The sequence below is a fragment of the Chrysochloris asiatica genome, unplaced genomic scaffold (assembly GCF_000296735.1).
Source record: "Chrysochloris asiatica unplaced genomic scaffold, ChrAsi1.0 scaffold00242, whole genome shotgun sequence".
Taxonomy (NCBI): domain Eukaryota; kingdom Metazoa; phylum Chordata; class Mammalia; order Afrosoricida; family Chrysochloridae; genus Chrysochloris; species Chrysochloris asiatica.
This window is the reverse complement of record NW_006408760.1, coordinates 2,105,562-2,117,321: the sequence shown is the minus strand read 5'-3', so window position 1 is coordinate 2,117,321 and position 11,760 is coordinate 2,105,562. Positions and strand designations below refer to the sequence as shown.

The 11,760-nt window shown below is 38.4% G+C and overlaps 1 protein-coding gene across 2 annotated transcripts in view; it reads left to right on the top strand.

The window, feature by feature from the left end:
- Nucleotides 1-11,760, top strand: part of NSD1 (nuclear receptor binding SET domain protein 1) — a 218,246-nt gene that overhangs the window by 148,580 nt on the left and 57,906 nt on the right. For both annotated transcript variants that reach the window (XM_006873463.1, XM_006873464.1), the window contains 2 exons: nucleotides 1,136-1,259; nucleotides 11,298-11,498. In XM_006873463.1, the coding sequence (XP_006873525.1) occupies nucleotides 1,136-1,259; nucleotides 11,298-11,498 (325 nt within the window). The remainder of the gene's footprint in view (nucleotides 1-1,135; nucleotides 1,260-11,297; nucleotides 11,499-11,760) is intronic.

Genomic DNA, 11,760 nt, shown 5'->3' with positions numbered 1-11,760 from the left:
CTTTAGCTTTTTTTGGGGGGCGGTGAGGGGTGGGAAAAACTTTGCCTTTTTGGAATTTACAGTCTCGGCTTTTAGGGAAGGTTTTTACATTTATCTGTGGATATCCAGGGCTCATGTATGCGATTACTAACAAGCATAACTGAATAATCAGATGAGGGACAGTTTGCTATTTGTGCTAGGTGGCTAAAGTCTGATCATCAGAGCCTATGGTTTGGATGGTGTACAATGCTTGGTCCCACAGGGCCTTGAATTCCTTACCGGGTCTGCTTGGTCTGCATCAGATTCCCGGAGGGGGTGGGAATGATTTTTGCTGTAAGGATTTGTTCCCTCTTTTGAGCTACTGCATCCATAGGTGTAGGTGAAGTTTGTCAAATTGTGTTAGATTACTTTTTTTATCCCTCTTCTTTCTTCTTCTGGTTGAGCTCTGATCATCCAGTCATTGAAGCCAGATCAAGTGGGTATTATCTGCAGGTGTGGGGCTTCTTGTGCATATGCCCTCTCTTCTTATCAGCTGGATGCTTCACTCTCCACTCTAGTCCTCTGTGGCTATGTTATTGACTGTGAGTCCAAGAGTCCCCAGATCTGGCCAACCAGATCGCCACCTGGGTTCACAGGAGTCTATTGAATGTTGTAGGGCACTAGCACTCCTTTTAAATCAGAATGAAATCTAAGACTTTTCCATTATCTCTTAGACTATCTCCCATTTAATCACTTTCAGGCCCTTTGGGGCCCCATGCCTCAATCTTCTACTACTTTTATCATTTGTTCACTTTATTCCCATGATACTGACTTTGTACTTACCTTCTGGTCCTTCCCTCAGATCTCCCCATGACTGGTTTAACAATGACCCAGTTGTACAGGTCATTGCCAGTCACCTAATCCAAAGTAGTTAATTAAATTCTCTGCCTGTTTATGTATTCATTTGACTATATTCTCTACCTCTAGAATATAAGAACCACCAGAACCCCAGGGACTTTGTGTTGCCTGGCATACAGAAGATAATTACTAGCTATTGGTTGAATGAGTGATGAGATTTCTAATTTTTGGCAAAGCTCCTTATACCTGTGAGGACCTTCTGCTTGGGTTTCTTGAATAAAAATTTTTCTGTAGACAGATGTTTTCTTTCTCTTAACAGAACTGTGAGAAACTGGGTGAGCTGCTCTTATGTGAGGCTCAGTGCTGTGGGGCTTTCCACCTGGAGTGCCTTGGGTTAACTGAGATGCCAAGAGGAAAATTTATCTGCAATGAATGTCGCACAGGTAACGTAGATCTTTTGTTGTTAAATGCTGTTGAGTCAGTCCCAACTCATAGGGACCTTAAATAGGATTTCTGAGAAACAGCTGGTGAATTTGAACTGCCAGTTTCTTATTTCAAAAGAAGGCTTGACTTATAATTTTTTCATGGGTAAATAAAAACAAACAACCCAATATTATTGGAGGAGTTAATTTATGGTTTCAGTGAGGTATATGCTATAGACATTAAGTTGTATGCGGTATCTACTACATTGAGAAAAACATCAAGTGAAGAGTAAATGAATAGCAAGTATAATGTAATATGAAAACCATTGTAATTGTAATGCATACCTTTAAAATACCTCCTTTGGGAACAAAGATGAACTAATGTTGGAGAGGAAGAAATCTGAATTTAACTTTGAGAGAAATAGAAATTAGTATGGTGAAGACATGATTAGCAGGGCCAGTAATGAAAATACCCCAAGTATTTGGAAACTAGAGTACAGATTGTTACCGGTAGAGCTCGTGTTGTTTTAGAGAAGAGCAGGCATAGGTAGAGACTGAGAAAGACAAACGGTAATGACTTCTTGGTTCATGCTAATTTTTTCAGGAGTCCTAGTAGTATAATAGTACACACATTGTGATGCAAACAGGCAAGGTCAGTGATATGAATCCAGCAGACACTCTAGCAGAGAAAGATGAGATTTTTTGCTCCTGTAAAGATTTGTTGTTTCAACTCACAGAGATCCTTTGCACAACAGAACAAAACACTGCCTAGTCCTGCACTATCCTCATAATGCCTGTTAGGTTTGAGCCTTTTGCTGCTGCCACTGTGTCATTCCATCTTTTTCTGGGGATTTTCCTCTTTTTCACTCACCCTCCACTTTACCAAGCATGCTGTCCTCCTCCAGGGACTGGTCCCTCTTGATAAAGTGTCCGAAGTTAGATCAAGTCTCACCATCCTGGCTTCTAAGGAAAATTCTGGATGCCTTTCTTCCAACACAGAAGTATTTGTGCTCTCTTTGCAATCCGTAATGCTTTTCAGAATTCTACACCAACACCATAATTCAACTACGTTGATTTCTTCTTCAGTATTCCCTAGTCATTTTCCAAGTGAAAATCACATGACTGAAGTGTACCTCAGTACTCAAACTGACAGCTTTGCTCTTTTAATACTTGATTTCTTGACTGTTGCTTTCATGTGTATTGATTATGGATCAAAGCAAAATGAAGTCTTTGACATCGTTAATCTTTTTTCCATTTATCTTGATGTTACTGGCCCATTTGTATTTTTGGTTTATTTATATTGAGGTGCAACCCATATAGTCTTTGATCTTTAACAGTAAGTATTTTCATTTCTCTTCCATTTCAACAAATAAGGTGTATCTTTCATAACATGGATTTTTTGTTTTGTTTTAAATGTTTTGTTGTGAATTATGTGATACTTTGCATGGGAGAACATTAGCTTTACATTCATCCTATCATATATTGTTTCATTGCTATGGTTACAATCCCCTCCATGCATCATCAACCATCTAAAGGGTGCACTGCTTAAACTTGCCCCCTGGTTGTCAGCACACAACACCTCTCGTTCTCTGGATCTTGAGTCCCCAGCTTCTACATCTCTGCACATCATCATCTCTGCCTCCATCTCTGGCATCACTGTTTCTCTGGATAGGGTCCTGTACTCCGCTCTTCTCCCTTGATGGTCCCAGGGACCTCCGTTTCTGTACTGAAAAGTCAACCACTCACCTCCTTTTACTATAAAACGTCTACCTTTACATTTCCAACCCTGACAGTCAGTCCTGCTAGTAATTATTCACTGCTGTACCACATGAGTTCTATCCACATCTCCTTTCATCAGCCCTGCCCAGCAGATTGGATACTACTCAGTGGAGAGTCTCCCTTCCTTCATGCCCTCTGGATCCAGGCTCCCTCTTGAAAGCTTTTAAACCAGTCACTTCTTTCCTTTGTAGCGCCCCCATTTTGGGAAGCCATTGTCCAAGTTGTCCATCCCTGTCTACTCTGTGTATGGAGGGGGTGGGAATGATCCTCGTTATAAAGATTTCTTCCCTCTTTTGAGCTACTGCATCCATATGTGTAGGTCAAGTTCATCAAATTGTATCAGATTACTCTTTTTTATCCTTCTTTTTTCTTCTAGTTGATCTCTGATCATCCAGCTACTGAAGCCAGGTCAAGTGGGTATTATCTGCAAGTGTGGGTGTTCTTGTGCATATTCCCTCTCTTCTGATCAGCTGGATGCTTCACTCTCCACTCTAGTCCTCTCTGGCTATGTCACTGACTCTGGGTTCGGGAGTCACCAGGTCTTGCAACACTGCTGGCCAACCAGGTCTCCACCAAGGTTTACAGGAGTCTTTTGAACATGGTTGGACTACTCGCAGCTATATTGCTGTTTTTCCCTTACTTCCCCTTATCAATGACCAATGTGGTCACCAGTCAGAGCACGTGTATGCTCAGATAACAACATGGGTTTTTAATGAGTATTTCTCCAACCGTAATACCATGTTCTTATGCATGTAATTTAGTCTCTTGGATTAATTATTGAACATATAGGTTAAATGAGTATGGTGAAAGGATACAATCGTGGTGCATACCTTTCCTGATTTTAAACCATTCAATGTCACCTTGTTCTAATAGTTGCCTCTTGGTCTGTGTACAGCTTCCTCATGAACAAAAGTTAAGTGCTCTGGCATACCCATTCTTTGAAATGTTATCTATAATTTGTCACTTTCTATACAATTGAAAGCCTTTGCATAGTCAATGAAGTCCAAGTAAACAGCTTTCTGGTATTCTCAACTTTAAGCTGACATGCATCTGACATCAGTAATGATATCCTTAGTTCCACATCTTCTTCTGAATTCAGCTTTAGTTTCTGAAAGTTTTCTTTTGATTCTCTCTTGCAACCATTTTTGAATTCTCTTCATCAAAATTTTACATTTGACATTAATGATACTGTTTGAGTCCCACATTCTGTTGGGTCATCTCTCTTTGGAATCGGCAAATATGTATCCATGTGTGTAGTCACCGTTTACGTTATTTAAAAAGGCAGTTGCAGTGTATAATTTGTTGGTCTTGTAAAATTCTATCATGTGATATCCAGCTTCATTTCTCTCACCAAGGTCATCTTGCTCTTTCTCTGTTTCCAACCTTCACATTCCAATCACCAGTAATTATCATTACATCTTGATTGCATATTTATTTAGTTTTAGACTGCAATTGGTAGAATTCTTCAATTTCATCATTACTGGCTTTAGTTTGGTACATAAGTTTGATAGTGATTTTACTTGTCTTATTGGCGAACGATTATTAATTATCCTCTTTACAGACAGCATTGTACTTCAAGATAGGTATTGCAGTGTTCTTTTTGATGATAAATGTGATGCCCTTTTTCTTCAATGTGTTATTTCTGGTGAATAAATCATATGTAAAACCACTTTATTTGTTGTTAAGTGCCTTCAATACCCTGTATAGGGTTTCTGATGCTTTTAGTCTTCACGAGATCACTAAGCCTCTGTTTTCTTTCACAGAGCTGCTGGCAGGCTTGAACCACCCACTTTGTGTTTCAGAGTCCAGTGCTTATCGAATGAGCCACTGCACTCCCAGTCCAAAACTACATGTAATTCTATTTATCAAGATTTAAAGCCTTGGAAACCTTATGCAAGGTCACTATGAGTCAGAGCTGACTTAATGGGATGCTTTAGCAGCAGCAACCAATATTCTCATAATTCTTGATCAGAATAATAATTATGTGAGCATGTTCACTTCATGATTATTCATGAATGATGGTATGCACTTAAGATGTGTGCTCTTGTTTGTATGTATCGTATTTCCGTAATGATACAATGTTAGCCAAGAAAAAATACTTGTTTGCACAGAGTTAACAAGGAATGGATTGAGACTAGCCTATGAAACAGTTTATAAAATGTGCTAAGTAGATTGTTCTGGTATTCAGCATGACTTATGTAGGTCCATAGCATTTAACCAGGGAAGAATTCAGTACTGACGGCATAGATTTAATGCTTTATACACAGAAAAGAGAATTGTTGTTGTTGTTAAGTGCCGTCGAGTCGTTTCCGACCCATAGCGACCCTGTACAGAGTTTCCGAGGGTGTAAATCTTTAAAGGAGTAGAAAGCCTCATCTTTCTCCCGCAGAGCGGCTGGTAGTTTCGAACCGCTGCCCTTAAGGTTCGCAGCCCTATTCGTAACCACTATGCTACCAGAGCTCCTTAGAAAAGAGAATAGAGGACCATAAAAAATATGTTAGGTATATACCACTTAAAAGTTAGCACTGGAGAATGAGAGCAGGCTTGTCAAAGAATATTCACTAAATCACATTAGTTGAGTGTCATCAGCCAAGGCAGGTGTGTGACAAAATGACCAAAGCGTTTCTGGAATAAAAAGAGGTTATCATATTTACATTGAGAAAATGCTTAACTTTTTGCCAACAGTATGTCATTCATTGTTATTGTTAAATGCCATCGAGTTGGTTCCTACTCATAGCGACCCTATATAGGATTTCCGAGGAATAGCTGGTGAGCTTGAATTGTCATCCTTGAGGTTCTAGCCAACCTTGCATTCCACCGCATTAACCCACAATGTCAGACCAGGGCTCCAGGATAAATCATTCTTGAGGTTAAATGGCCATAAGTATATACTTAAAGAAAATTGGTTTTGTTGTGTTTTTAACTTTTTATTGTGAATTGGGTGAATGTTAACAGACAAGATCATTAACTTTACATTCGACAAATTACATGCTTTGGTTCATCTCATTGGTTACATTCCCCTCCCTGCAATAAGATATCCTATTTACTCCCTGTGCCTTCCCTTTTACATCTGATATTTGACAAATGAACAAAGCAAAGTGTTGGATGTGCACATACAAAACAAAAAATATATATTCATTTAAATTTCCAAATGGCATTTCTGTAAGTCAGCCTCCTGCCTTCAAGCACACAGCCTTACTCACTCCATGGGTCTATAGCCCACAGCTGCTTTATATGCTCTGCATGCTGTCGCTGCTTCTACCCCACTGTCTCTGCTGTCGCCACTTTTATAGGTTGGTCTCACACTCTACTCATGTTTTCTTTTTGATGTTCCTAGGATCATCTGTTCTTGAAATGAAATATTAACTACTTCCTTTTTGTTATACTGCTACAATTACAGGTGTGACGATCATAATTAATCCTGCAAACTTTGTCCCAATTGAATTACAAAATCCAATCACCATCACCACCCATCCCCTTTCATAAGTTCTGGCTGTAGAAGAGAACAACTATTCAGTTGGAGTTCTGCCTTACCCCTCTCATTGTGAAACTAAGCACACTCATGAAAGCTTGTAAACCAGCCTTTATAGTCCCCGTTTTTGATATCCAGTTTTAAATTGTCCGTTCCTATCAACCCAGTGAACTGAGGAAACAATCTTGATCCTTGATAAGAAGAATCCTTCTTTTTCCAGCTGATGGTTGGCTTTTGAACTGTGTTTTTTTTCAATTGCTTTGTACAAGCTTTTTTGTTTGTTTTATTTTAAATAGATTATTCATTTATTTGACACTTGAAACATTTAATCCATATTTGAAACAACTAAAAAGAAACCATTCAATAAAATGCATGTCTGAGTTTGGAGAATTATTTGAATGTCTACAAATTAGAGATGTTCTGATCTTTTGTTTTTGAGAATACTGGGAGATGGAAGGTGTATGTCTACTGCCTATCTGTCCTTTGGATTCACGTTAGGGTAAAGTGTATCCCAAATTTTAGAATTGCTTAGAGTCCTTAGAAGTAAGCATATGAAAGATTGACAAACTTAGATCACTTCAGGGATACCATGGGATAGATTCTGGGTCTTTATATCATTTTTTCTGAATGTGAGAGTTTGACTGGGAGACTGTGTATGAGATTGATATGAACTAAATTCCATGAGTTTCACAGAAATTGGACCAGTTTTAGGAATATAGTGGTGAATATGTATATCACCTGTTTGTTTCCCTAAAATAGAATCTGTTTTAGATTTTTAAACATACCTAGAATTTTTTTGTCTGGCTTCTAAAACACTTTCAATAGGGTTTTATTTTGTTTTTTTTTTAAGCATTGCTCAGGTTATTTATTAACTTCATTTCACAAAAGAAACCAATATAACCCAGTGTGTAGAAAAACTCCCATCTCAGATACTACTGTAAAGGATCATGTTCTGTTATAGAAGGTTTACTGGTTTTGCCAAGGAGCCCTGGTAGCACAGTGGTTAAGTACTTGATGGCTGCTAACTGAAAGGTTGGTGGTTAGAACTCACCCAGTAGCTTTGTGGGAGTTAAAAAAAAACTTATATAATCTCCTCACATAAGAATTACAGCCTAGAGACTCTGTGGAACAGTGTCTGTTCTGTCACTTGGGGCCACTATGAGTCAAAATTAATTTGACAGTACTACCAGTCAACCAACTAACCAACCAACCAAACAGCTAGGGTTGGCAGATTGAGTGTTACATATTTCTGTGATATTTACAAAGCCAGATGTGGCTGTATGGCACCAGCGTGTTCCAATAAGTCTAAATACCTTTTAAGAAATCTGGCAATGAAGTGTTTTATCATTCCCAGAGTTAGATACAAAAGATAGTTCATTACTCAAAAGTCACCATTAGACATTCCAAATGTAGTTTAAGTTTTATTGTGAACTGGGTGGTAGTTTACATGGGAGAACATCGGCTTTACACCGTTTCATTTGCAATGATTGCAGTCCTCTTCCGTGTATCATTATTAAACAGTATTTGCTTCCATTCCCTTTGTTTTGTTTTTTTTTGTGGGGGAGATGGAGGTGGGATGTATTAAAAAACACTTAGAAATATATAATTGAACAACCAAAGGGCACATTCTGCAAGCCTGCCTCCTGGCCATCAGCACCCAGTCCCTCTCCTTCCATGAGTCCAAAAGTCTTCAACTGCTCCCTCTCTCCATGTCCTTATCTCTGCTTCCATCTCTGGTGTTCCTGCCTCTCTGGATAGAGTCCTGCATTCTGCTTGTGCTCTTCTCCCTTGAAGGTCCTAGTGTACTCTATTTCTAGACTTTAAGATTAACACTCCTCCCTTTTTGTTATAAAACTTCTGCTTTTCCAGTTGTGACAGTCAGTCACGATAACAATTACTCAATATTGAATCATAAGAATCTTATGCCCATCTCTTTTCACCAGACCCGTCTAGACAAGATGAAAACTATTCGGTGGGGTCTATGCCTTCATCTGCACATTCTTTTTTTTTTTTTTTTAACAAGATTGAACCTACTGAAATTTCATTGCTTTTATTCAATGAGGTTTGGAACATGAGCGGTGTCCCAAACAAGGAACACATTTTAGGGGACCCTCACTAGGGTCCCTGTAGGAACTATAAGTTATGAATGTTGTCCATCTGCACATTCTTAAGCTAAACTCCTTCTTGAAAACTTGTAAGCCAGTCACTTCTTGGACTCCTCATTTTAGGTAGACAATGTCTGAGTTGCCTGTCCCTATCTACCCTGTATACAGAGGGGATAGGATTGATAGATGATGTGAAGAATCCTTCCCTCTTAGTTGATACTTTGAGCTACTACCTCTATAAGTATAGGTCAAGTTCATCAAATTGTAGCAACTTATCTTCATTTCCTTTATCAAAAATTGTTTGTTTTTTTATCTTCCTCTAGTTGAGTTCTGATTATCAAGCTATTATGGCTAGGTCAAATGGGTACCATCTGCACGTTTGGGTGCTCTTTTACATCTCACCTCACTTCATATCAGTTGGATGCTTCACTCTTAGAGCTCTAACCTGTTTGTTGACTTTTAGGAGTTATTTATATATACTAGATACAAGTCCATTACAGACATATGCTTTGTAAAATATTTTCCCAGTCTCGGATTTGCCTCTTCATTTTCTTAATGGTGCTTTTATATAGCAATAGCTTAAAATTTTTATTAAAACCTATTTTATCAATTTGTTCTTTTTATTGCTATGGTTTGGATAATATGTCTTAAATTAGTTTTTACAAACCCAAAACCTATTTATTTAATATATTCATTACCAGTGCTCAAAAGGAGAGCTAATTTAAAAACAAACAGATGTCACCATTTAAGATACAAAGATCTCTACGGAAATAAAGGAATTGACAGACCATCTGAGGAACAAATTAGACAATACAAGGAGAGTCTGAGCATATGGGGTCAGGGAAGCAAGTCTCCAGTCAAGAGCCCTGACCTTGATTTCTTTATAGGGCTCTGTATCCCAGAGACTGTGAAAATATTTTACAAAGTTTCTATCTGTAAAGGACTTGTATCTAGAATATATAAATAACTTTAAACTCAACAAACAAAGCAATGAAAAATTTACTGGCCACTAGGGAACTGGAGGGAGAGCTTATACATCAAGCCTTCGTATACTGTGTATGCTGCTCCATAAGATGGTCCCAACCCACTTGAAAAGGTGGTATGATTTAGGGAAGGCAGGATGTCTTTATCCCCAGACCTCATGAGGGTTTTCAACTCCTGCTGTAGCCCCTGCTGGTCTCAGCCCCTTTCTGTGCAGTGATGACACTAGGGACAACACTGGCTGCAAGCCATTCTTTTTGATGGTTAGAAGTGTGAGTTGGCCCAGTTCAATTCAGGTGAACATTGTAAACAATGGGCTGCTTTTTTATTGTGTTTGGTCACCCTCCTCTCCTGCAATTTAGGTCACTCCAGTTCAGAGGTTTGCCTCTTTGCAGATAGTATTTTCATTTTTTTCCTGGTGTTGTACTATAGGATAAGCCCTGGTCTGCTAACCACAATCTTGGTCGTTCAAACCATATACACGATCGCTATGATTCATAACTAATTTGGTAGCACTTAAAAACAACAGCAAATTTGTTACCAGCTGGGTGAGTTCAGTGTTTGAGAATGATGTGTGGTGATTTGAATGAGCTTTTTGCAACAAGAGGCAAAATTCAAGTCTCGGCTCCTTTGCCCCTCTGTTTGGGTTTTTATCTTCATACTCTAATACTTTTCAATGAGAGATGGATTTCTTTTTAAAATCATTATAAAAATCAAGTGAAAAGTGTTGAAAATACTACCATATATCCATCACTTTGCCTCGATACTTACTTTCTAACTCATATCAGTTTCCTAATATATTTAATTGTTGTTGCTGTTGAAAGTGTCATAAAGTCAGTTCCGATTCAGTGTGAACCTGTATTTTCCAAGGAGTGGCTGGTGAATTTGCAGTGGCAACCTTGTGGTTCAAACCGATTTTATAGACCAGTGCATTATCCTATAGCCTGACACCAGGACTACATATGTTTCATTAGGCCCCTCTAACAGATTGAGATTTTATAAAACATATATATGGCAAAATTATATATCTCTGAACCTTATTTGCATAAAGGGTTACACTTTGGACTACTAACCATGAGGTCAGCAGGTCCAATCCACCAGACACTCCATAGGAGAAACATGAGGCATTCTGCTTCTGTAAAGATTAAAGCCTCAGAAACCATTTACAGAGTAACTATGAGTCGGAACCAACTGGACAGCATATATCAGCAGCTGCAACAGGAATGGAGCTGCTACTCTGAGGGACAGGGACAGCTTTTATAGTGGGTTGGTTGTGTAATATCCATGTCCTATTGGTGCATCCCTGACTGACATTTTTCTGTTAGCATATACATTGGAATGACAACACACTTTGTTTTCATATTGTCCTGTTGAATTTTCCACATCCTAGACTTGATTGTCTGCTTCCGTGGAGTGACCATTTGACTCTGTTTCTTTAGCCATTTTTCTTCCATAAACTTCTACTTAGATTAGAGTTTAAATTAAATTTAAGTGCTTTTTCTTTTGGCAAGAATGGTTGATAGATTGATACTGTGTACTTACTTTTACTTCATGTCTCCAAACATGTAACCTGAGATTGTGTCACTGACATGATTATTAAGCTTGTTTTATGGGTTCAGATATTGTCAGCCTGATGAGTTTAGTGGAAGGTTACTCACTAATTTTTCACATAAATTTAATCTTTGAATTGTCATTAACTTTTACTGTGTTTCTATTGCTCAGGAATCCATACCTGTTTTGTATGTAAACAAAGTGGGGAAAATGTTAAAAGGTGCCTTCTGCCCTTGTGTGGAAAATTTTACCATGAAGAATGTGTCCAGAAGTACCCACCCACTGTCATGCAGAACAAGGGCTTCCGTTGCTCCCTCCACATCTGTATAACTTGCCATGCTGCTAATCCAGCCAGTGTTTCTGCATCTAAAGGTATTGTTTTTTTGTAGACCAATCTAACTGATCTCAGTGATAATAGATTCATTTGCAATCTGGCATGTTACCTCCATGGCTTGTCTCATGCTTTTGTCAGTTGTTAAAGCATATTGTATGTAGTAAAGAATAGGAATATAATGACTTAATTCTGAAGGTACTGGTTTGTGTTCTTTGAAAATTTGGGATTATGTGCTATTTATAAATACTTCGATTATGTGGATCATGACAAGCTATGGACAACATTGAAAAGTATGAGTAT